Source organism: Nelumbo lutea, chromosome 7, assembly GCF_056320005.1.
Source record: "Nelumbo lutea isolate HS-2025 chromosome 7, American lotus-T2T, whole genome shotgun sequence".
NCBI classification, from domain to species: domain Eukaryota; kingdom Viridiplantae; phylum Streptophyta; class Magnoliopsida; order Proteales; family Nelumbonaceae; genus Nelumbo; species Nelumbo lutea.
Window position 1 is genome coordinate 15,113,493 of NC_142690.1, and position 23,840 is coordinate 15,137,332.

General features: G+C 38.6%; 2 protein-coding genes and 1 pseudogene across 3 annotated transcripts; all 3 read right to left on the minus strand.

Annotated features, from left to right (window-relative positions):
- Positions 1-16,196: 16,196 nt before the first annotated feature.
- Positions 16,197-16,633, minus strand: LOC148845266 (ubiquitin-conjugating enzyme E2 8 pseudogene; annotated as a pseudogene).
- A 730-nt stretch (positions 16,634-17,363) lies between these two features.
- Positions 17,364-19,801, minus strand: LOC148845267 (disease resistance protein RPM1-like). Of its 2 annotated transcripts, none has more exons than XM_088956381.1 (3): positions 18,009-19,801; positions 17,772-17,816; positions 17,364-17,687 (listed from the first exon to the last, which is right to left on the minus strand). In XM_088956381.1, the coding sequence occupies exon 1, from the start codon at positions 19,738-19,740 to the stop codon at positions 18,058-18,060; it is 1,683 nt and encodes a 560-aa protein (XP_088812507.1). In that variant the 5' UTR covers positions 19,741-19,801; the 3' UTR covers positions 17,364-17,687; positions 17,772-17,816; positions 18,009-18,057. The 2 variants fall into 2 exon arrangements, with proteins under 2 accessions (XP_088812507.1, XP_088812506.1); XM_088956380.1 differs by having other exon boundaries at positions 17,768-17,816.
- A 10-nt stretch (positions 19,802-19,811) lies between these two features.
- Positions 19,812-20,892, minus strand: LOC148845268 (disease resistance protein RPM1-like). The gene is made up of 2 exons (XM_088955862.1): positions 20,066-20,892; positions 19,812-19,896 (listed from the first exon to the last, which is right to left on the minus strand). The coding sequence occupies exons 1-2, from the start codon at positions 20,890-20,892 to the stop codon at positions 19,812-19,814; spliced, it is 912 nt and encodes a 303-aa protein (XP_088811988.1).
- Positions 20,893-23,840: the final 2,948 nt, after the last annotated feature.

Sequence of the window (23,840 nt, forward strand, 5' to 3'; positions counted from 1 at the left end):
CTCATTTAACCAAAATGGTTGATCCATTGACCCATCTCTTGTGGGGGTATAGTTATTGCTCCTAAAAACAACCTTACCTCACTAACTTTACACAGGAATCCTTCATTAAATTAATATGATATTTTTTTCTTGAGAAACATTGAAGCTTTTATTAACAAACGCATCTGAATAGTCTTCTAATTCATTTAGTAGGGAATTAATATAAGTTATTTTTTGTTGCATTTCACTTCAATTGCATTAATGGGTGTCAACTAGCAACTTTATTTAATGCATAGGGCAGTATTTGTCTTTTAACACAATGTATTAAATAGATTTTGAAAAATCATTTTCGTCCTTACTCTATTGTGTCGTTAACAAAAATTCCAATACCTCATTTACATGAGATTGGTTAAAAAAGTGGGCTGAGGTGGCAGCCCTAATCTTAGACTATAGATAACCGTACCTAGGGAGAAAGGGAATCTCTTTTGACAACCACACAAACACATTTGAGAGTTCTCAGAATCTCACACCAATACTTGTAACCACAGTCTCTCGCAAACTTCAAAGCTACTGCAAAATGGCTATTTTTAAAAAAGCATTTTCACAACCAATCAAGCATGAAGCCCAGAGCGAAGAAATTTACATAAACTCTTCAAAAAATTAAAGAAATCTACATCAACATCAGAAGTACAAATACACTAACGACCCTTGCTTTCACCAAATTAGACTGTTAACCAGAGGTTGCTCACATCATTAGGTGAAAACAAAGAGAGTTTCATCCCATTGTATTTTTCTTTATTACAAATTTATTTTATAATTTGTCTCTATATTTGTCCTAATCAAATATTTGTGTTGAAACAAAGACTTAGGATTGAATATCACATGCACTTGATAACCAAATTGGTTAAATCATTCACTTGTTTGACCTAATCAACGAGTCATGGGTTAGAGATATTAGTTCTCTTTTTATTTTTTCTTCTATTTTTATTCATTTCTATTATTAACAATAATAAATCTCATTTATTACACATTTATTTCGTGTTTTGATATTTAATTTATAACATCACATACCACAGTTGACTTGTTAAACTCAAAGGGAAACACATCCCCAATCAATTAAATTAAAACAATTGTGTTGGATCAGTGCTTTAATCCTATGATTAATATGTTAATATAGGCTAAGTGAACTGATTGATCACTTGATTGCTTGACCAAGCTTTCAAATCCATTTCAACAACAATCTACTTGTTCGCAGAACAACTGTTGACTCAGACAACAACATGGTGATTTAGCCAATTGAATCATTTGGCTTGGTCAACAGGGTGACAGGTCAGTAGGGTGACAGTTTGGAAACACATTTATCGTCCTCTGTTAACTGTTTCTGTTGATTAATATGGGAATGGAAATTGCCAGCCCGGGCCTGGTGAGCAAGAATGGGCCATAACTCGGCTGCCCCAAGCCCAGAATTGGCCCTTTCCCACTGAGGCTGAGAAGACCCCAAATCACCACTTTACTTATTGCATAAATATGTATTTTAAAATATACAAATTAAATATTTATCTTTTAGAAACTATTTTTATTTTTATTTTAACTGGGCTTTAAGGCTGGCCCAGAATGACCGCAGCTGCACATGCATGGACTAGTCCAGTCCAAAATTTAAACTAGGCTTTGAGGCTGGGCTGCACCAAGGCATAAAAATCCAGTCCCATCCTGACCCTAACTCTGTACTAGGCCGGCCTTGCTGGAAAGTGAGAATTGTTCAGATTCCGGGCTTCTTCTATTAGGTCCAATTCCACGCGCAAATCTTCGTTAGTTTGCCCTATGGGGACTATGGCCTCGGTCCTGTAGGTCAGGTTAAAAAGGGTCTCTCCGGTGGCGGTCCTCGAGGTCGTCCTGTATGCCCAATGTATGCTTGGTAGCTCCTCAACCCACTTTCCCTTGGCTTGATCTAGGCGTGTTTTTAGGCCATGTAGTAGGGTTCGGTTGGTTATCTCGGTCTACTTGTTACTCTGGGGTCGATGCACTGTGGTAGTCCGATCATCGATCTTTAGGTCGGCACAGAGGGTTTTGAACTTCTTGCCGATGAACTATGTCCCATTGTCTGTGATGAGCATGTGAGGGATGCCGAAGCGGCAGATAATACCCTGCTAGAAGAAGTTTTGGGCATTATGGGCGGTGATGCGTGCCAAGGCTTTGGCTTCCACCCACTTCGTGAAGTAGTCCACTACTACAAGAAGGAATTTCTTCTGCGCAACCGCAGTGGGAAAGGGGCCGAGGATGTCCACTCCCCATTGGGCGAACGACCACGGGTTGGTGATCGACTTCAGGGGGCCACTGGCTGGTGATGTAGATTGGAGTGTCATTGGCAATTGTCGCACCTCCGAACTAATTGGGTGGTGTCCTGCTTCATCGTCAGCCAAAAGTAGCCCTACCGGAGTGCCTTATGGGCCAATGTGCACGCGCCAGAGTGATCTCCGCAAATGCCCTCATGTATCTCCCTAAGGACGTAGTCTACTTCGGCTGGGGGAGACACTTCAGGTACGGGAGAGTGTGGGAGTGGCGGTAGAGCTGGCCTTGGATAAGGCAGTACCAGGCTGCTCTATGTTGGAGCTTCTTCGCTTCTGTTCACTCTTCTGGGAGAGCGTCTTCTCGAAGATACTCGGTTATGGGGTCCATCCAGGATGGGTCATGCTGTACTAGGAGGACGAAAAGGGCCGTTGGTGCAATGCTCGGCTTGGCTAGTGTATCCAATCGTACAGTCGAGTCAAGGTTAGTCTGTGGTGAGTTGGCTAGCTTCAAAAGGGTGTCGGCTTGGGTGTTCTCAACTCAAGGGATCTGCTAAATATTGAAATGCTCGAGTTGTTGAGTGAGCTCGTGCAACTTTTGTAGGTAACTCGCCATGGAGGGAGTCCGAGCCTCAAACTGACCGTGGATTTGGTTGACCACTAGCTACAAGTTGTTGAAGGCCTCGATTCTTCGGGCCCCGAGGTCCAAGGTAAGGCAGAGCCCAACAATCAAGGCCTCATACTCGGCCTCGTTGTTGGATGCCTTGAACTCGAACCTGAGGGTGTGTTCCAACACTACGTCATTTGGGCCGAGGAGGATGAGGCCGGCGCCGCTGCCCTGCTGGTTTGACAAACCACCTACATGCAGAATCCATACTAGGGGTAGCGGGACTAGTTCCTCTGTGGTGAATGTACATTCTGCGATGAAGTCTGCCAGGGACTGTGCTTTAATCACCGGTCGGGGTGCGTACTCAATGTCAAACTCAGTTAGTTCCACGCTCCACTTGACTAGGCGGCCAGATACTTCCAGCCTCTGTAGTATCTACTTAAGGGGCTGGTCAATAAGTACTCGAATGTTGTGGGCCTAGAAATAGGGTCTGAGCTTTTTGGCGGTTGTGACGAGAGCTAAAGCTAACTTTTCCAGGTTGGAGTACTGGGTTTGTACGCCGCTGAGGAGTTTGCTAGTGTAGTAGATTGGCCTTTGTACCCGGTCTTCTTCCTTATTCAATATCGAGCTGACGACCTCGTCTCCAGCCGAGAGGTAGAGCAATAGCTCGTCCCCTGGGTTCGACTTGGTTAGGAGGGGCAGTGAGCTCAAGTATTGCTTTAGCTCCTGGAAAGACTGCTCACATTCTTCAGTCCAGTGGAAGCCTTTTGGTCGCTTAAGGGCTTTAAAGAAAGGGAGATGGCGGTCTGCGGATTTGGACATAAATCTGCTAAGGGCGGCTATTCTTCCGGTGAGTCGTTGCACCTCTTTATGGGTCCAGGGAGATGGCATGTCAATGACGACCTTTATCTTTTTCGGATTCTCTTCAATCCCTCTATGTGTCACCATGAACCCTAGGAACTTGCCGGAGCCAACCCCAAAAGCGCACTTGGTTGGGTTTAGCTTCATCTTGTATTTTCTGAGGGTGCCGAAGACTTCACGTAGGTCGGCCAAGTGATGCTCGCCTTTCTTTCTCTTCACGAGCATATCGTCGACATACTCTTCTACAATCCGACCGAGTTGTTCTTTGAATACCTCATTCACCAACCGCTGATAAGTGGTGCTAGCATTCTTAAGGCCGAAGGGCATTACCCTGTAGCAGTACAGGCCGCGGTCGGTGATAAAAGCTATCCGCTCCTAATCATCCGGGTGCATCTAGATTTGGTTGTAACCTGAGAAGGCATCCATGAAGCTCAGTAGCTCATGCCCTACCGTTGCGTCGACGAGTTGGTCGATCCTTGGCAGGGGGAAGCTATCTTTGGGGAGGCCTTATTTAGGTTAGTGAAGTCGATGTAGATCCTCCACTTTCCGTTGGCCTTCTTCACCATTATGGCGTTGGCCAGCCAATTGGGGTACTTGACTTCCCGAATAAAGCTGGTATCGAGCAGTTTCTATACTTTGTTGGCGATCACTTGCCACCGCTCTATGGCGAAACTCCTCTCTTTCTGCTTCACAGGTTAGTAGCGTGGGTTGACGTTCAGCCAATGTGTGATAAGTTCAAGGTCAATCCCGGGCATGTCCGCTGCCGACCAAGCGAACACGTCGGCGTTGTTCCTCAGTAGTTGCATAAGTTCTTCTCGAAGGTGGTCGTCTAGAGGGGGACTTGGATGAAGTCTTCCATGAATTCGCCGCACTGTGCCTTTACTTCGTCGAACAAGTCATAGGCCTCTGCCATCAGTGTCTCGACGGTTGCATGGCGTTGAGGAATGAAATGAATTTTCAATTAAGTGAGTAACTCAAAATTTTTATGACCTATTCAATTAAATGAATCTTTTGTACTTCTTATAGTGAGCATATCAAACTTCATAATAGCTCACCCAAATACTGTTAGCATGAAAACTAATTAGATTTCCTATATTATATGACATCTAATGTTTGAAAGACTAGTTGAATGGTTTTCCAAGGTCCCATGACCTGAAGCAGTTGTAGAAAAGCTTAATTTGTCACATTAAGTTGTCTTAGATTTTAGGGCACTGGTTTTGTTGTTTTCATATTAACTCCAGGCTGTTAATAAAATACTCAGACAAGTTTCAAAGCAAATCAGACCTAGATGCTTGGCCACTCCATATTCAATTTCACATTTGAGACATATATCGACATGATGTACTGATATGGCACTTTGCATGCTCTTTCTTGATTCCAGAGGCTTCAGGAAGGGTTCAGATGCAAATCTTTGTTAATTCATCACCTACTGTCCTTCTGTACATTGAGAATATATTCCTTTCAAGGGGATTAGGTATAGATTGGTGACATGAATATATTTTATTTGTTGCCTAAATTGTTTCTATTTATATACTCTTTTTTTTTTTTTCCTTTCCTGTAACTTGGATTGATCTGCCATTGTAAGTACCCATGTAAATCAGCATGCATTATACAGAATGTTGCATTTAAATTCCTCTACACGTGAGAAGTTCTCCTATCTAACATATAAACTACATTTACTGTGGACAGTTTACACCTGGAACATAATGTGTGATTTAGAATGGATAAAATGGCGGCTCTTTATTGCACTTGTTAATTATACTTCTGAATGAAAGATAAGGATTTAAATTGAAAATTGATACAGACTGTGTTCGACTCTGGCCAATAGCTGCAACAGTTGTGTACAGCTACTGTATAATAAAAGGCTACTTGGAATATGGACAGAGAATCTAAGCATGCTTAGCGCAAAACCAAATTCACTGCAGAACTTTTGATGAGAAAAACCACCAGTTGCAGCCAGTGCAACCACTATTTCAGTACAGTTATATGAATGAAAATATTGCTAGCCACAGAGTCAGTGACATGCAAAATCTAGGAAATCATAATAGGCACTCTGAAAAGTGGAATCATTCATGGGGTGGGTTCTGATAACTTGCAATATGCTTCAGCAGAATCTGTACCAATTAAATTCCTACTTTTTTATTAAATTCTATATTTAAGATATTCAATACCTTTTAAGGATATAAAACCCATATTTTATTTCTAACTTGACCTAAAAGATAAAACTGTTCTTGATAGTGAGTAAATAATACAGCCATTTGGGTCAATTAAGTTAATAATGTTATAATTAAATAATAAAAATTAAAAAAGATAAAATATAAAAGTTACAAAAAAAAAATATAAAAGTTGTAGGAAACATTTTGGAACATCTATGATATTATATATTTACCATCATTATCATCCATATTGATGAGAATTTGGTAATGCTTTTAGTGCTGATTGCCAATCTGATGCAACTCCTCTATTCGGGCTTGGAACCGGCAGTATAGGACAGTCTACAGAGTAATATATATCATATTAAATAAAAATAAGTATGATAAATTAGAATTATTTTTATAGGTATAGAAATACCAAAAAAGTATATATAGAACAGTTTGGACACATATTGTTACCCTTATCATCGAAAGAATGTCAGAAGTTCCTCAGGCATTCTTTCCAGAATCATCTCATTGAGTTGCTTTAGATAAATAATACCAAATGGTACACATTTTAAGTTCTTAGACTACTCCTCAAATCAACTTTTGAAGGACTGGCGGGACATCATTTTGCACCTAAATCTCATTCAAATTATCCAATGGAAGGAATTCTAATACCTTGAGCTGCTTTTGAAACTTTCCTGTCTGGAAAGTTCCAGTGGATTAGGCAAATTCTCAAGGTCCTCCATGGGCTCTCACTTAAATTAATTTTGACCACTTCAGACGCAATTTAAGCAAGCTTTCAAGCGTGGAAATCCAATTCGGCAACTTCTGTAGGCGGCCTTTTAGATGTAGACGCTCAAGAAGAAAGAGGGGACGAGTGACAGTAGTGGGTAAATCCTGCAGATCCAGAATCTCTTCATGTGTTGATTTCACATCCAAAGGAGTGAAGCTTTGGCATTTCTCTGATAGGGGCATACAAAATCTTACCATTTTCTCTATCAAGATCAACTATTCCTAACTTTCGTTGTTGAGTCAAGCTTCCCAGTTCTGTAATTATCTGTAAGGCTGTCAAATCCCTGATTCCTGCAGGAACCTCCACCCTTTTTGGCCTTTTGAACTATAAACAAGAAAATGGCGTAGGCGTTGAATCCAGGCAAACTAGAGACCTTTGTATGTCTAAGATTCAAGGTTTCTAGATTTAGAACCTCACCTAGGGGTGAGAAAAAAAAAAATCAAAAAATCGAATCGATCAAAAAACTGACAAAAAATGAACCAAAAAAATTGATTAACTGAACTGGTCGGTTCAGTTTAAATTCAGTGTTTTTAAAAAATCAAAGGTACTGGTTCGGTTTTGGTTAACCAATGCAGAAAACTGGAGATTAACCAAACCGACTGGTATACATATATTTCTATATATTTTATATATATTTATGTATATTATATATATTATAAATTAAATATGCATTCTATATATTTATAATATATGATATATTACTTATTATTTAAAATTTAATATTATAAATATAATAAGTAATATATATATATATTACTTATTTAAAATTTTGACTATTTTAACCTAAAATGTAATGTTATTAATATATTTATGGAATTTATATGCATTTTCCAGCATATCCAATCGTTTCCATGTTTTTTCCATATCCATGTGCTTAAAAAACATGGAAACGATTGGATATGCTGGAAAATGCATATAAATTTCATAAATATATTAATAACATTACATTTTAGGTTAAAATAGTCAAAATCAATGTAACTACATAGGAAATGTATATTCTAATGGTATTTGTGAATAAATATATTACAAATAATATAGCAGGATAAATAGGAATCATACAATTTTATCGATAATGTATTGATCTAGAGTCCTAGAAAATATTATATAAATTTTACAAATTAATACATGTACAATGCTATTATTTATTTTCTATTGAAGTTCATGTCACAAAACACATGCAATTATTATATGTAATTATTATATCAATTATTTTTATTTTTCTATTTTTATTTTTTATCAACTATTATCAGAGTGCAAAGTTATGGCCACCGAAAATTTGCATACATTGAGTGTGCAACCCGTGATCCGGTGACTAGGTCGAATGGGTCAGCGGTCGAACCGGCTGGGCCAAATGATTTTTGACCAAGTCAATGGTTTTTTGCCGTCTGACGGGTCTTGACTAAACCAGACCCAGGATACTAGCCAGGTGATGATTCGAACGGTTTGACTGACTGGGTCAATTGTGGGTTGAAAGCATTGACATCAAGTACATCAATGTTGATTCCCAGGTTCAGCTGGTTTGTGACAAATACTGAAATACATAGGCATACTACAAGAATTGTGGCCTTGTCGTATTTGTGACAACAATACATCGCGATCTGTGAAGGTGTTCAGGGATTCCGACCTTAAAACCATCAGACTTGGGATCTGAGAGATGAGTCGGATGGGTGTGTTCATAAAACTGGCTTTGTTTGTCAGCTTTAACACTGAAGGGGATGAAGCTGCCTAATAGTTCTAGGGCATCTGTAGATGAAAGCATGATTTTTGAAGAGTGCACAACCCAGAGCCGAACTGTCTTCTCCAGCTTATGCGAATACTAATGTAAACAAAGGAAGCGATGTTTTGGGTAGTTGATCTGATCCGATCTTCGGAAGTAAGATGATTTCTTCAGCAAACTCTCTTCTCCGGTGACCTCCATTACTGTTTGGATTCTGGTTGCAGCGGTGTTAGGGGTGTTAATTGGACTGGATTTGGTCTAATTCCATCCAATCCAATGTGAGTCCATTATAAGTGGATTCTATCCAATCCGGTCCAATGAATATTTTGGACCATTTTGGATCGGTCCAATTCAATGTCTAGACCATCCAATCTGTTCAAATACATTTTGATTTAGATTTGTTTCAGCCCAATCCTAGTCCATTGATACCTATATTCTTATCTTAAATAAATGGATTAAATATTGACTTAATCCAACCCAATCCAATATAAATTTATTACGGACGGACCAGGTCCAATCCAATATGTCTTGTTGGTTTGTGCAATTTTTCTAAATTGATTTTGGATTGGATGAGGTCCAAACCAAAACCGGTCCATTGACACCCCTAGGTGGTGGTGATTGAAAGAGAGAGGGCAGGGGGGGGGCGGAGGAGGAGGGGCAGTGTGCCGATGGAAGAGAGAAAGAAAAAGAAGGGTAAAGAGGGGATGGGTTGAGTGGGTTAATAAAATTCGGGTAAAATACAAAAACCTCCCCTGAAGTTTCTGACAATCATAAAAACTTTCCCTATACTTTCACTTTAACAAAAGCCTCCCCTCTATTTTCGAAAAAATCAACAAATGCCTCCCTTCCGTCTATAACCAAGACGAAAAATGTTAAACCAATAATCTTTTTTTCCAAAAATACCTATTTTACCCTTTTACGTGTTAATGTACACCTGTTTTTACTAAAATGCCCCTATCTATATATTATACTCTTTACCCTCTCTTCTTATCCCAGTTTCAATTTTTTACTATCTGAATAAAGAAGAGCAACTGAAGAGGAATGAACCTGGAAGAATGACAAACCCACAAAGAACGAAGTACGATGGAGTGCCATTAGCCGCAGCAATAGCACGACTGAAAGATCATCAGCACATAATCGAAAGAATCTGTTAAAATGCCCGTCAAAATGCATAGCACAGAACAATTTACAACTCCCACAAACTCTTGGAGTTCAGACGTAGAGGAGCACTTTGATGCTTGAATTAATTGACAATAGAAACCCAAGAAACAAGCTTACCAATAACCAAATTAATTAACTCATCCACCTCTTTACTTCTTTTACAGAACTGTCTCCTATTTTTCTCAGCCCATATAGTCCCTAACAGAGTAGCCGGGATAGACCTTTTTTTTTTTTTTATCGATAGCAGGGATAGACTTCCAAACACATTTCCCCTTCCCATTCAGGTTACAGCACGACAAGAGCTCCTTAACTGAATTTGTCATGACCTAAAAACATATCCCTACAGATTTGATGAAATGCCACCAGATTTGAGAAGAAACCGAACAATGAATGCACAGATGGTCAAGAAATTCCATCACCTGCTTACACAAGCTATAGTTCAGATCTTGAATTTGCACATCCCTCATAAGAAAATTCTCCTTGTTCAAACACTTATCCAGTGCCATTGCCTATACTAGGAAATTGACCTTCAACGAACTGACAGTGATACGAAAACAAAGAGGAATAATGGAGAAAATAATATTTCTCTATATTGAATTCAATGGGTTACAACCTATTTATAATAGAGCAAGGAATACAATAAAGGAAATAAGGTGGCGACCTAAATTAGAAACCAACCTATATAGGAAACTATACAAAAAGGAAAAAATAAGATTAGGAGATATATGTACAGCTAATTAGAAATATCTCATCCTAGAATCAAGGAGCGAATAATGGTAAAACACTAATTGTGGTAAAATACTAATTGTGCTAACATCCCCCCTCAAACTCAAGATGGCAATGTATCAATCATCTGGAGTTTGCCAAATAGAGCACGGAAGCGAAGAGGAGAGTGAGCGTTGGTAAAGATATTTGTAGATTGATCTTGGGAAGAGACAGGAATAAGACAAACAGTACCCTCGAGCACATGATGACGAATAAAGTGACAATCAGTCTCAATATGCTTAGTGCGCTCATGAAAGACATCATTGTGAGCAATCTGTATGGCGCTACGATTGTTACAGTAAAGGGGAGTAGCAAATGAATGAGTAATTCCCATGTCATGGAGTAACCATCATAACCATAACAACTCAGAGGTAATGTCAACAAGAGCTCGATATTCAGCTTCAGTAATGGAATGAGAGACAACCGTTTGCTTCTTACTACGCCAAGATATAAGAGAATCTCCAAGAAAGAAGCAATAACCAGTAGTGGAGTGTCTATCAGTAGGATCACCAGCCCAATCAGCATCAGAATATGCGATCAAATGAAGAGAGGAAGAACTAGAGTAGTGAAGTCCGTGAAACGATGTGCCCTTGACATAACGGATGATACGAAGCACAACAGCATAATGAGTAGTGCGAGGAGCAGACATGAACTGATTCACAATATGGATAGTATAAGCAATATCAGGACGAGTAACAGTAAGGTATACAAGACTGCCACTAGTTGCCAATATAAGGTGCAGTCACTAAGAAGAGTACCATCAATGGCTGAAAAATGGGCATTAGGCTCAATCGAAGTGTTAACAGTCTTAGTATCAGTGAGTCGTGCACGAGAAACAAGATCAGTGGCATACTTGGCCTGAGATAGATAATATCCAGATTGGTCGGAGGAAACCTCAATGCCTAAAAAATAATTCAATCGACCAAGATCTTTCATTTCAAACTGTTTGCTAAGAAAAGACTTAAGATCTGAAATGCCCTGCAAATCATCACCAGTAATGATCATGTCATCCACATAAAGGAGAAGAAGTACACAACCCTGAGAGGTCTTACGAATGAACAAGGCATGATCATAAGTGCTAGATTGAAAACCAAACTGACAAACGGTAGAGCTGAATTTGGAGAACCATGCTTGAGGCGCCTGCTTAAGTCCATATAGAGCCTTACGGAGACGAAAAATCTGATTAGGGAGATGATCATAACCAGGAGGGGGCTGCATATAAACCTCTTCAGAAAGATCTCCATTGAGAAAAGCATTCTTAACATCCATCTGAAATAGCTGCCAGTGCTTAGCAGCAGCAATCGCAATAAGACAGCGAACAGAAGTGAGACGAGCTACTGGGGCAAAAGTCTCCTCATAATCAATGTCATACTCCTGTGTGAACCCTTTAGCTACCAATCTAGCTTTATACCTTTCAACTGAACCATCTGCCCAAGTCTTGATTTTGTAGACCCATTTACAACCGATCACAGATTTATCTGGAGGTAGGTCAACTAAATCCCAAGTATGAGTGCTTGTAAGAGCTTGAATTTCTTCTGCCATTGCTTTCTACCATAGAGGGTCAGTACTAGCCTCGCGATAGGTACAAGGCTCGTATAAAGATACACTGGTAGAATAACAGTGAAAATCATGAAGAAGAATGGAAGGTTTAGTGACCCTACCAGAACGACGTAGGGAAGTATCAGAATGATCAGGATCTAATTCCTTAGGAGGAATCAAGGGCTCAGAAGAAGGCAGAGCTAGAGGATCCATAACCAAGGTAGATGCATCAGGAGAGGTTGCAGGTTGTGCAGTACTGTGTGAGCTATCAGATGAAGGATTAGTAGGACCAGCAGGTAAATCATCAGGAAAAAATGAAATAGTAGGATCAGTAAAAAAATGTGAAGATGTCGTGGTAACTCGAAATGGGGAGAGACTTGAGAACATTTTGTGCTCCCAAAAGGTAACATGACGAGATATGCAAAGTCGTTGGGAAAGAGGATCCCAACACTGATATCCTTTATGTTCAATACCATACCCGAGAAAACAACATAAGCGTGCTTTTGGTTCCAATTTGGTATGTTCATGAGGTTGTAATAGAACAAAACAAGCACAACCAAATACACGTAGAGACTGGTAATCAGGACAATGGCCATACAACCGTTCATAAGGAGAAATGTTACCAATAACAGGAGAATGAATGCGATTGATGGTATAAACAGCAGTGAGGGCTGTTTCCCCCCAAAAACGTTCAGGACAAGAGGAAGAGATTAAAAGAGCTCGAACAGTATGAAGAATATGCCTATGTTTCAATTCTGCACGCCCATTTTGTTGAGAGGTACCGGGACAAGATCTATGAATAATAGTTCCATTTTGTGAAAGAAACTGAGTAAGGATAGAATCTCTATATTCCATGGCATTATCAGTGCGGAAAATTTTGATGATAGAGGAAAATTGAGTTTTGATCATGGTGGCAAATTGAATATAAAGTGCAGGTAATTCAGATTTATTACGCATAAGATAAATCCATGTATATCGAGAGAAATCATCAACGAAGATTACAAAATAACGCGAACCACCCATGGTATTATGAGGTGAAGGGCCCCAAATATCAGAATGAATAAGATCAAAAGGTGTAGAAGAAACATAATCACTTATATTAAAAGGCAAAGCATGATGTTTTGAAAGAGGACATGAAACACAATCAAAGTGTATTGTTTTAACAGGACCCAAACATCCATTAGAAATTAAAGATCCTAATCTAGAGGTAGAAATGTGACCAAGGCGAGAATGCTAGACACTAGAGGTGACAACAACATCAAGAGATGGTAATTGAAGAGATGATAGCTCAAACAATCTCCCAACCTTACGGCCTATCCCAACGATCTTCCCTATCTGTGGATCTTGCACAGTACAACCACGACTTGAAAAATGTAATTCAAAACTAAGTTCACATAATTGTCCAACAGATATAAGATTTAAAGATAATTTAAGTACAAAAAAAGTATTAGGTAGTGACAAATGAGGTGTTGAAATAGTTCCTACACTTTTGACAGTTAAGGTTGAACGGTCGGCAATATGAACAATTGGTGTAATAAAAGGATGTGCCTTGAAAGTAAACAGAGATGAATTGGAGGTCATATGATTGCAACAGGCTGAATCAAAATACCATGATGAGGAAGTACCTGGAGTGACAGACAAGACTGGATTAGAAGGAATACCAGAATCAGGTTGGAGCTGGTGAAGAAGGGTTTGGAGTTCTCTAAGGGAAAATTTTGGAGAGGTGTTATTAGAAGAACCCTCTGTGGCAGTAGCTGCAGTAGAATTCAAAGCCTGAGAACCCATGGATGAGGAGTTCTATCCAGACGCCTTTTTGGCTTGCAAGCAATGACACTTAGAAATAGTATGCCCAGTCTTCTTGCAGCAATTGCAAAAACTCTTTTTTGAAGATTTAGAGGAATTTGAAGAAGTAGCAGACGTAATCGGGGTGACTGGAGTAGCAAGAACAACATCAGTAGATAATAAGGATCACTCATCTCGAAGTGTTTTTAGATGAGTTTCTTCAGAAAGCAAATATTTGATCACAACTTCAAGAGACGGCAATGGGCTACGATGAAGTAGAGTACCACTAATAGGTTCATACTCATCCCTAAGAGTCATCAGAAGATGCCAAACACGTTGGCGATCGCGAAGCTTGGAATAAGTAGTAGCTGTAGAGGTACTATCCCATTTAGGTTCACACTGTGTTATCTGATCCCAAAGAACTTGTAATTTAGAGACATAACTGTGAATGGTCTGTTCAGGTTGCTGCTTCATATGGTGAAGACGCCTATAGAGTTGAAACTGATGCACATCATCAGAAATAGAATAACGAGCTTGTAAGAAATCCCATACCTCTTTAGGAGAGTCATATCAGCGAAATTCCAACTTGATGCTTGCAATACAAGTATTGCGAAACCAGGTCAATATTTGATGATTTTTCCCGTCCCATTTTTCTACTCGTTCAGCAAATTTATCTTCTGTTTCATCAGCAATTTTAGTAGGTTTGGGACTCTCACCAGTCACATTCGCCATAGAAGGCGACCCTTGAGAAAACTGCACATCTCTTGGGACCAAAAATCATAATTTGAGCCATCGGAGGTAATAATGATGGGATGAGAGATATGTTGAGCAGATTCAGATGAATCCATGAGGAGAAACACAACTTTGCAGCAACACAAATCAGGGGAATATCTTAATACTAACTTTGAAAAGCAAAATCTTGAAAGAAATTTGAACGCAAGTATTGAATTCAAGAGGATCAAACGGGTCTAAGTGGTGATTTAACGTAGAAAAAAAAATCACCAAGCTTTTGTAGAGAGCTCTGATACCATGATACGAAAACAAAGAGGATGAATGGAGAAAATAATATTTCTCTATATTGAATTCAATGAGTTACAACCTATTTATAATAGAGCTAGGAATTCAATAAAGGAAATAATGTTGGTGACCTAAATTAGAAACCAACCTATATAGGAAACTATACAAAAAGGAAAAAATAAGATTAGGAGATATATGTACAGCTAATTAGAAATATCTCATCCTAGAATCAAGGAGCGAATAATGGTAAAATACTAATTGTGCTAACAGACACGGTTCCAGATTTGCTTGGTGGAAAGGCAATCCTGCTGCCTACCACCACTCAGCCTGGATGCTAGAGACTTCACAAAGAAAAGACCACCCCCACTCCACCTCCACCTCACAGAGAATAGTTCGAATACTATCACTGCTGCAAAATAAGAGAAAAGAAAGTCAAGAAAGTCACAGTCGCTGTCCGGTGAATAAATCGAATTTTGGGGTGAAAAACAATCATCGTTAGTGAAGAAATCGAGCTCAAGCGGTGAAGAAATCAAACTTCGGGGTGAAGAACAGTAGTCGCCAGAAAATGAATGGAATATTTTGCGAAGTGGGATATTTCGAGTGCTATGAAAAGTATGGAATTGTAATGAATTGGCCAAGGGAAAAAATGGTATTTCACAAATAGTTTAGATGATGCCCACAGGTAAAAATGTATTTCTACATATTTTCTGTCTTGATCACTGATGGAAGGGAGGTATTTGTTGATTTTTTCGAAAATAGAGGGGAGGCTTTTGTTAAAATGAAAGTATAGGGGAGATTTTTATGATTGTCAGAAACTTCAGGGGAGGATTTTGTATTTTACCCATAAAATCAGAATGAATTTAGGATTCCAGCCATTAAGTATGTTTCAAATGTAAAAGGTGACGTGGCAATTTTCTATTGGATGGGACACAATTTTCTGTCCCATAGGGGACAAACCGTGCGAGCTTTCTAAACTTTCATACATAAAAAAGTGACCATGTATAAGGATAAGGAAAAATCCAGATTGGTATCATGTATTTTCGCTCAAGTGACAATTTAGTCTCCAAACTTTAAAATGCAACAATCCAATAACTGAACTTTCGAAATGCAACAATCGAGTACCTACTATTAACCATGTGTTAATAGCATGTGAAAATACACAAATTCCCTTTGGGTGTTATCTAATTTTCTTCACCAACCATCCGTTCAAAATAGAATCAACTGTCAAATTTTTTATCCATTTTAATTTTTCCATCTAAAATCAAATCCTGGTCTTCACCATCAGATTTTATATCTCTTCTCAGCAGTTTCTTCACCTTTGTCTTCATCTTTAATACTACTTGCGTTAGCCTGAAGAGACGAACTGAAGAGTCCTCTGCATCGACTAATTTCTTTGGATGATCATCACTCCCTTCTTAATATGTCAACACACGAATTTTTTTGGATCCTACAAATTCCAACAATACAAAGTTGATTCGCATATGCTCTAACCAAGGCTCCAGGTTTCGTTTACATATTTAATAGTGAGAGAGACCTCCATAATCTGAAGCTCCTATCCCATGGCATATTTCTATGTCCAAGAACGGGTAGTTGCTTCATTATTTTCTCTATCAGTCTTGTACATGTGGGCAATCTCAGGAAACAGGGGATCGTCTGGGTTTGGATCAGTTAGCAGAGGGCAAATTGACAATAACACTGTGGATATTGTAGGGCAAGATTCCATTGCTCTTTCAGAATGTCAATACAGATTCTCCCATTATTGTTGTTGATGCTGGAAGGGAATACATTGGTACAAAAAGAAACCTTTGGCGGCTTGAATGGGTAATCTGGTGGAAAATGAATAGTTACTAGAAACACACCACGACAAAGGGACTGTTCGATGATTGTTGCTTGCCAGTGGAACATGTCTTCTGCCGGACCAGCACTGCAAGAGGTGGGAGGATCTTTCTTCAGATCCTTCAGCCTCTTTTGAATCCATTTTGAAGCCATTGATGATTATAAAATGTCAAAAGAAAGAAACAAGGTTAACACTAAGTGGAGAGAATTTTAGCATATGCTAGGGTTCTTCCCCTTTTTCTGTTTATCAGTGTTTTGTTCTTCTCTTGAGGGTTTATAGGGAGAAAACAAGAAGTGCATTGCACTGCTAGGGTTTTCATGGAGAGATCAAGTGGAGTATCTGATAGTATTCCAGAACTTAGATTAAGAGCTGTAGGAATCCACCTTGATCTCATGAGGGAGGGAGTAGAAATCTACACAACTATGGACATCTGTTTGGATTCTACACCGTTTTTTTTTCTTCATGCACTTTTAATTTGAATGTTTTAAAAGCACAAAACTTGCTTCTGTTTTATTTTCTCGAGAAAGAAGATGATGAACACTATTTTATTTTCAAGAGGTAATTTTAACATTTTCAAAAGTCTTAATAGCAGATGATGTCACATGATACACAACATAATTGACAGTGGTTGGTTAACGATAGATACTTAGATTGTCGCGTTTCCAAATTGTCACTCAAGGCAAAGAGCGAGGCAAACTAGCAAAGTAGAGATCGAATGGTTGAATGGAATTGTTTTCGACGTCTTAGAAAAAAGAATAAAAAGACAAAACAAACTTTTGACTCTGATCCGTTCAAGACTTCTATAATGATGATAGATTGTTTTATTTGAATTGACAAATTCTTTTACAAGGCTGAATTATCAACGAGGCTTAAGCAAGGAAATAGTAGAAAATCAAACGTGAACTATATATTAATTTAAATAAAAGAAGATCGGAGAGATTTTTAATTCTCTCGATCGGTAGAACTTTCACGTCTTAAAGTTTGATTATTTATACATACAAACCTTGTTTGAATCCAAATGATAAGCAAATTGATACACACACAACAAAATAGAAAAAAAAAAAAACATATTACAGACAACTAATCCCAAATATGTCTTTTTCTTCCAGCTTCTCCGTGTGTTCTCAGGGTCACCACAACCATCCCTTCAGTCCTTGGGTTATCAATCTGTGGAGAAACTACATTCAAGTAAGCGCATGAGATAACCTGAGACGAGAAGATCCATATGTTAAAGAAGATACATAACGTGGCCATGTATAAGAATCATGAGAGAGAGAGAGAGAGACCTACACAGTAATTTCACAAATTAGAGCTTGAGTACAAACATGAAACAACCTGCAGCCAAAAAAAATAAAAATGAAACTAAATAAAATAAATGTTTACATAAAATGGAACGTTGATCATTGGGGACTTACAGTAACGTTGAATAGACAACGTTTAGATTGTCAAAAGAATCTTCATCATAATCAATTTAGAAGGAAATTAAAGATATTAAACAATAAGAGAAATGGCAACGTTTATGCTTACCAAAGTGGTGTCCTGACCTCTGAAACTTAAAGGTTGCAATCTACACGAATCAAATATATTCACGAATCATGGTTCCATCACTTTCCAGACGATAGTTAACAATCCTCCCCCCATTAATGGAGGAAATATGCTGGACCAACGGACGATCTTCCCCTCCATGTCGAAGCTTTGCCACAAGTTCCTCGGGCATTATTTCCAGAATCAATTCTTTGAGTTGAAATAGATAAATGGTACCAACTGGCACGCATTTTAAGTTCCTGCAACTCCTCATGATCATTTTCTCAAGGCTTGGCATGGAACCATCTTGCACTTCAATTTCATTCAAATTATCCAATTGAAGGAATTCCAGTACCTTAAGCTTTCGAAACTTTCCTTTCTGGAAACATAATTTTTGCCCAATATAAGCGTCCATCAATTGGAGTTCCAGTAGCTCAGGCAAAGACTCAAGGGGCCCCAATGGGCTACCACTTAATTTTGACCACTTGAGACGCAATTTAACCAAGCTTTCAAGCGAAGAAATCCAATTCGGCAACTTCTGTAGACGCCCTTTTAGATATAAACGTTGAAGTAGCAGGGGATGATCAGTAGTGGCCGGAAAATACTGCAAATCCAGAATCTCCTTCATACATGTTGATTTCACATCCAAGGACCGAAGCTTTCGCATTTGTCCAATGGAATGGCATAAAACCTTACCATTCTCTCTTTTCAGATCAATTATTCCTAGCTTTCTTAGTTGTGTCAAGCTTCCCAGTTCCGTAATTATCTGTTTGTTCTTGCTTGCTTTGACAAATGACAACTTCTGCAACGCACTCAAATCCTTGATTCCTGGAAGAACTTCAAACCCTTCAACACAATCAAAGTCTAATAAATTCTGCATCTTGTAACTATAAACAAGAAGGTGGCGCAGGCGTTGAAGCATGAAGATCTCCACAGGCAACCTAGAAACCTTTGTGTGTTTAAGATCCAAGGTTTCTAGGTTTAGAAGATTACCAACAGCTTTCGGTACCTCACTAACTGTTGTATTTCTCAAGCTTAGATACCTTAGTCGATATAGAACTTTAATTTCTTCCGGAAATTTCTCTATTGGGGCTTTTTCCAAATCTAAAACCCTTAATGATTGAAATCTGGAAAGAACCGTATGCCCCGATGAGTCTAGCAAAACGCCAGCTACAGGGAACTCTAAAAGAGAGCGTGTGTAGTTAAAGCTCGTGTTTTTTGTAACACTCCAGCGGTTCCTGTGGATACTTAGGCGACGAATCTTCTTCAGATCATGCCCATCTGTATTGTTCTGTTGGTGAAGAACCAAACTGAAGTTCTCCTCCTTGCATTTTTGAAGAAGGATCAGACGCATAATTGGATGAACACAACATTCTCTGGGTCGACCATCAAGATCTGTTTTCACTGCTTGAACCAGGTTTCTATAGATGAGCTCCATGAGACTATCATCAGCAACCTCCTCGGATGATCGATCATCCTTGGGCTGCACAAATCCTTCGGCAATCCACAGTCGGATCAGCCTTGTACGTCTGATGGGTAGGTCCTGTGGGAAGACGCTAAAATACAGGAAACAATATTTAAGTTGGACAGGCAGATGGCTGTAGCTCAATTCTAAAGTCATTGCCATATTTCTAAGGACGATGCTGCTTTGTAGGCATGAAGTAAGCCCATTTAGCTGTTCCTGCCATTCACCAATAGGTTTGTCTTTCACTATGCCTGATAGGAATTCACCCATGGCCACGACTGCTAGTGGCAACCCTTGACAGATTTTCTCACACTTATTTGCCAAATTAATGAAGGAATCTCTTAGATCCAAAGGGCAACATTTCCTGTGTGTTGACCAGAAAACCTTTTTTTCCAACAGTTGTAAAGCTTTTTCTTTTTTGAGAGGCTGAAGATGAAAATAAAGTGTGGGGGATTGCAGGCATGAGACAATTTTCTTGTAACGTGTTGTGATCAATATCCTACTACGGAGGTTATTATCTGGCAACGCGAATCTTATCCTTTTAATATCCTCCCATGTATCTAGACTCCATGCATCGTTGAAAACAATAACGTACCTCCTATGCTGCAAGATTTTCTCCAACCCTTGGACCAGTGCGTCCTCTTCCATGTCGTCAATCTCTTCATAAGCTTTTCCCATGTATTCTTCGGAGATCTGCTTTAGCATTTCCTGTAGGATCTGCTTGGAGTTGTATGACTGTCGAACATTGATCCAAGCATGGCTTTGGAAGTGATGATTCTTCACGCTCTTGCTATCATATATTCTCTTAACGAGAGTGGTTTTGCCTGAACCAGCAGGCCCCGTCACTAAAATCACAGTACGCCTTGGGTTGTCTGCACCCGTTAACAGCTCATTTAGTTCCTGCATGGGCCTCTCAATTCCGACAATCTCATCATCCTGAGCCATGATCAGTTTGCTGGACATTTGGCACCGGGAACTGAAACTTGATTCTGGTTGGGGGCCAGATGAAGAAGGATGCCCATGGTGGCATAACTCTTGCATCTGCATCTTGGTGTCGATGTCTCGCATCTTGGTGTTGATTTTCTTCATTCGATGGGCTATCTCACGGAGGGGTATGTGGTGTATGAGATTGTGGAGAAACCGAGACCATGAAGAAGACCCAAGAGACTGCGGATGCACATGAAGCATGAGATCATCAAGAACATCCTCCATGTCGTAAGCTAGTTCTCGCAACTCCAGAACCCATTGTTTCCCAACTCCATGAACTTGCTTTTTTTCTGCCACCTCTAGAATTGCTTTCAGGGTGTTTAGCCCTTGTTTGATTTTTTCAAGATCATCTGAAAGTCCTACGTGAACTTCCATTTCTTGGCCGAGCAAGGCGACAACCCTTTGGAGCAGAAAGGATACTGCTCCATCTGCCATAGCCCTCTCTCTCTCTCTCTCTCAGACGGACACAACTCACAATGGTCAAATTAAGAAGTTGCTGAAGAGTGAAGGACCTTAATTTAAACAGGGTGAAACCTCCTCTCTCTGGTTCACAACTCACAATGATCGAAGAGCTTGTTGAAGACCTTTAAATAGGGTAAGATTATGATTTTCCTCCTTTTAAAATGGGTTTCTGCTACGCGGTTTAATTTAATTTATTTAGTTATTATATTTTTCTTTGACTGAGTAAGAAAGAAAACAAGGGCTGATACACCGGAATATCAGCCAATTCCCCAAGGAACAAAAGTACTGTTGATTTTACTTTGATTAGTGAGGACTGAGGACTGAGGAATTGGGGTAGGGTTGGTGGAACAATGAACCATGGTTAAATGACGGTTTTTTCACGGTTAAACGGTCTAAACGTCCAATTTACCTGTACCCATAGAGATTAGAGCATTGAAGTACGGTTTTCACGTTTCAGTCAGGTCCAAAACTCCAACTCTTCCAACATTAACGACACCATAAATTTGGATGAGTCCAAGTCCAGATCCCCCAGCTTCCAACGAACTATACGACGCTACCCACAGTTCCCAAAATAAAATAAAAGAGAATAAAAAATATATAAAACACTAGTCTATGAATGACAGACCGAATCTACTACCAACATGACCCCATATTGAGTGTTGGCCATCAATGGAGATGTGCGGATGTGGTGTCTTATGGGTATAGAGCAGATCCGGTCTCAAATTGAATGGATATTAGACTATAACCTGTGGGTGCTACTGTTACATATTAAATATGAGTAAGCCAAAATATTAAATATGAGTAAGCCAAATATAAATTATTTTCATTTCATCGATACATTGATTTAAAACATTTAATTTTTTGTACATTTAATTTATATTTTTTATATTATATACTACACAATACAGGGGTGTGGGGTGGGCCAGAACAGATTACATGTGAGGCTTGTTTTTTGGGTGACAAGTGACCCTCTCGTCTATTGGGTGAAATTTGTTTTTTGTTTTATATGTTAATATATATATAAAATATATTAAATATTTGCTTATTTAAAATTATTTATATAACTCAAAACTTTCATGTTAGATAGCATACATATTTTGGAAATTTCATAATATTCACTTATTATATGATTTTCTTTTCCAACTGACTGGTTATAGGTTTTTCTAGTCTTTTTGACATGATGGTCGATTAAACAAGGAACGAAAGTAAATCAAAATTTACAAATCCATTTGCACTGCAGACAAGTACATCCTGAGATTGGCTTCCACCGGGGCAAACATGTGCACACACCATTCTAATAACCTTTCCCAATCTTGCATTGGGAATATATTTCCATGAAACAAAAGCACATAAGTATGGAGATATTCTGAATGCAAGGCAGTAAAGGCTGCAGGAACGGTCTTTGCCCTGATTGAAGCCAAATTTGCACATACTATGATGCAATTATGGTGGCCAATAAAAATGAGTTTGTATTTTCATGGTAAAGTTCTTCGCATCCTCTCTTAATTTACTAACTTTTTTATCATATAGGAGTGCAAATCATAGTTACATACAAATGGATGCCAAATTGAATTGCCTATTTCATATTTTAAAAATAAGCAACTTGGATTTTCTTTTAATACAAGTAAGATATATTGTATGGAGAGAATCTTTATGGTGGTGGACTCTAGATTTGTTCAATTTCTAATTATATGAATTCATGTAGAAGAGACATAGTTATCAATGCAGCTAGCATTTAGCTCAACAATTGAATTGCTTGATCTGTCGGTCACTTGGACAGATTCTTGAGACAGTTTCAATCCAAACCACTTTGATGCAAAAGAAAAAGAAAAAGGAAAAATTATTGGTGATTTGGTCAACAATTTGACATGGTTAAATCACTGACTTGTTTGACCTGATCAACGAGTCATGGGTTAGAGATATTAGTTTTTTTTTTTTTTTTTTTTCTATATTTATTCATTTCTATCTTTAATAACAATAGCTCCCATTTATTACATATATTTTTGTTTAATAACATGAACATATATTTATTTCATATATTTTTGTTATTTTTGTTTAATAACAAAGATGCAAATCTTTGTTAATTCATCACCTACTGTTCATCTGTACATTGAGAATAGCCTCTGTTAGTTCTATTGTTAATTATACTTCTGAATGAAAGATAAGGATTTAAATTGAAAGATAAGTTTATGCCTCAGTTAGCTTTGTTGTTAGGATTGAGCCATCACATTAACTGGTGCAAATGTAACGTAAAAACGTTACATGGAATACATTGGTACAAAAAGAAACCTTTGGCGACTTGAATGGGTAATCTGGTGGAAAATGAATAGTTACTAGAAACACACCACGACAAAGGGACTGTCCGATGATTGTTGCTTGACAGTGGAACATGTCTTCTACCAGACCAGCACTGCAAGAGGTGAGAGGATCTTTCTGCAGATCCTTCAGCCTCTTTTGAATCCATTTTGAAGCCATTGATGATTATAAAATGTCAAAAGAAAGAAACAAGGTTAACACTAAGTGGAGAGAATTTTAGCATACGCTAGGTTTCTTCCCCTTTTTCTGTTTATCAGTGTTTTGTTCTTCTCATGAGGGTTTATAGGGAGAAAACAAGAAGTGCGTTGCACTGCTAGGGTTTTCATGGAGAGATCAAGTGGAGTATCTGATAGTTTTCCAAAATTTAGATTAAGAGCTGCTGTAGGAATCCACCTTGATCTCATGAGGGAGGGAATAGAAATCTACGCAATTATGGACATCTGTTTGGAATCTACACCATTTTTTTCTTATTTTTCCACTTCTCATTTGAATGTTTTAAATGCACAAAACTTGTTTCTGTTTTATTTTTTGGAGAAAGAAGATGATGAACAATGTTTTATTTTCAAGAGATAATTTTAACATTTTCAAAAGTCTTAATAGCACAT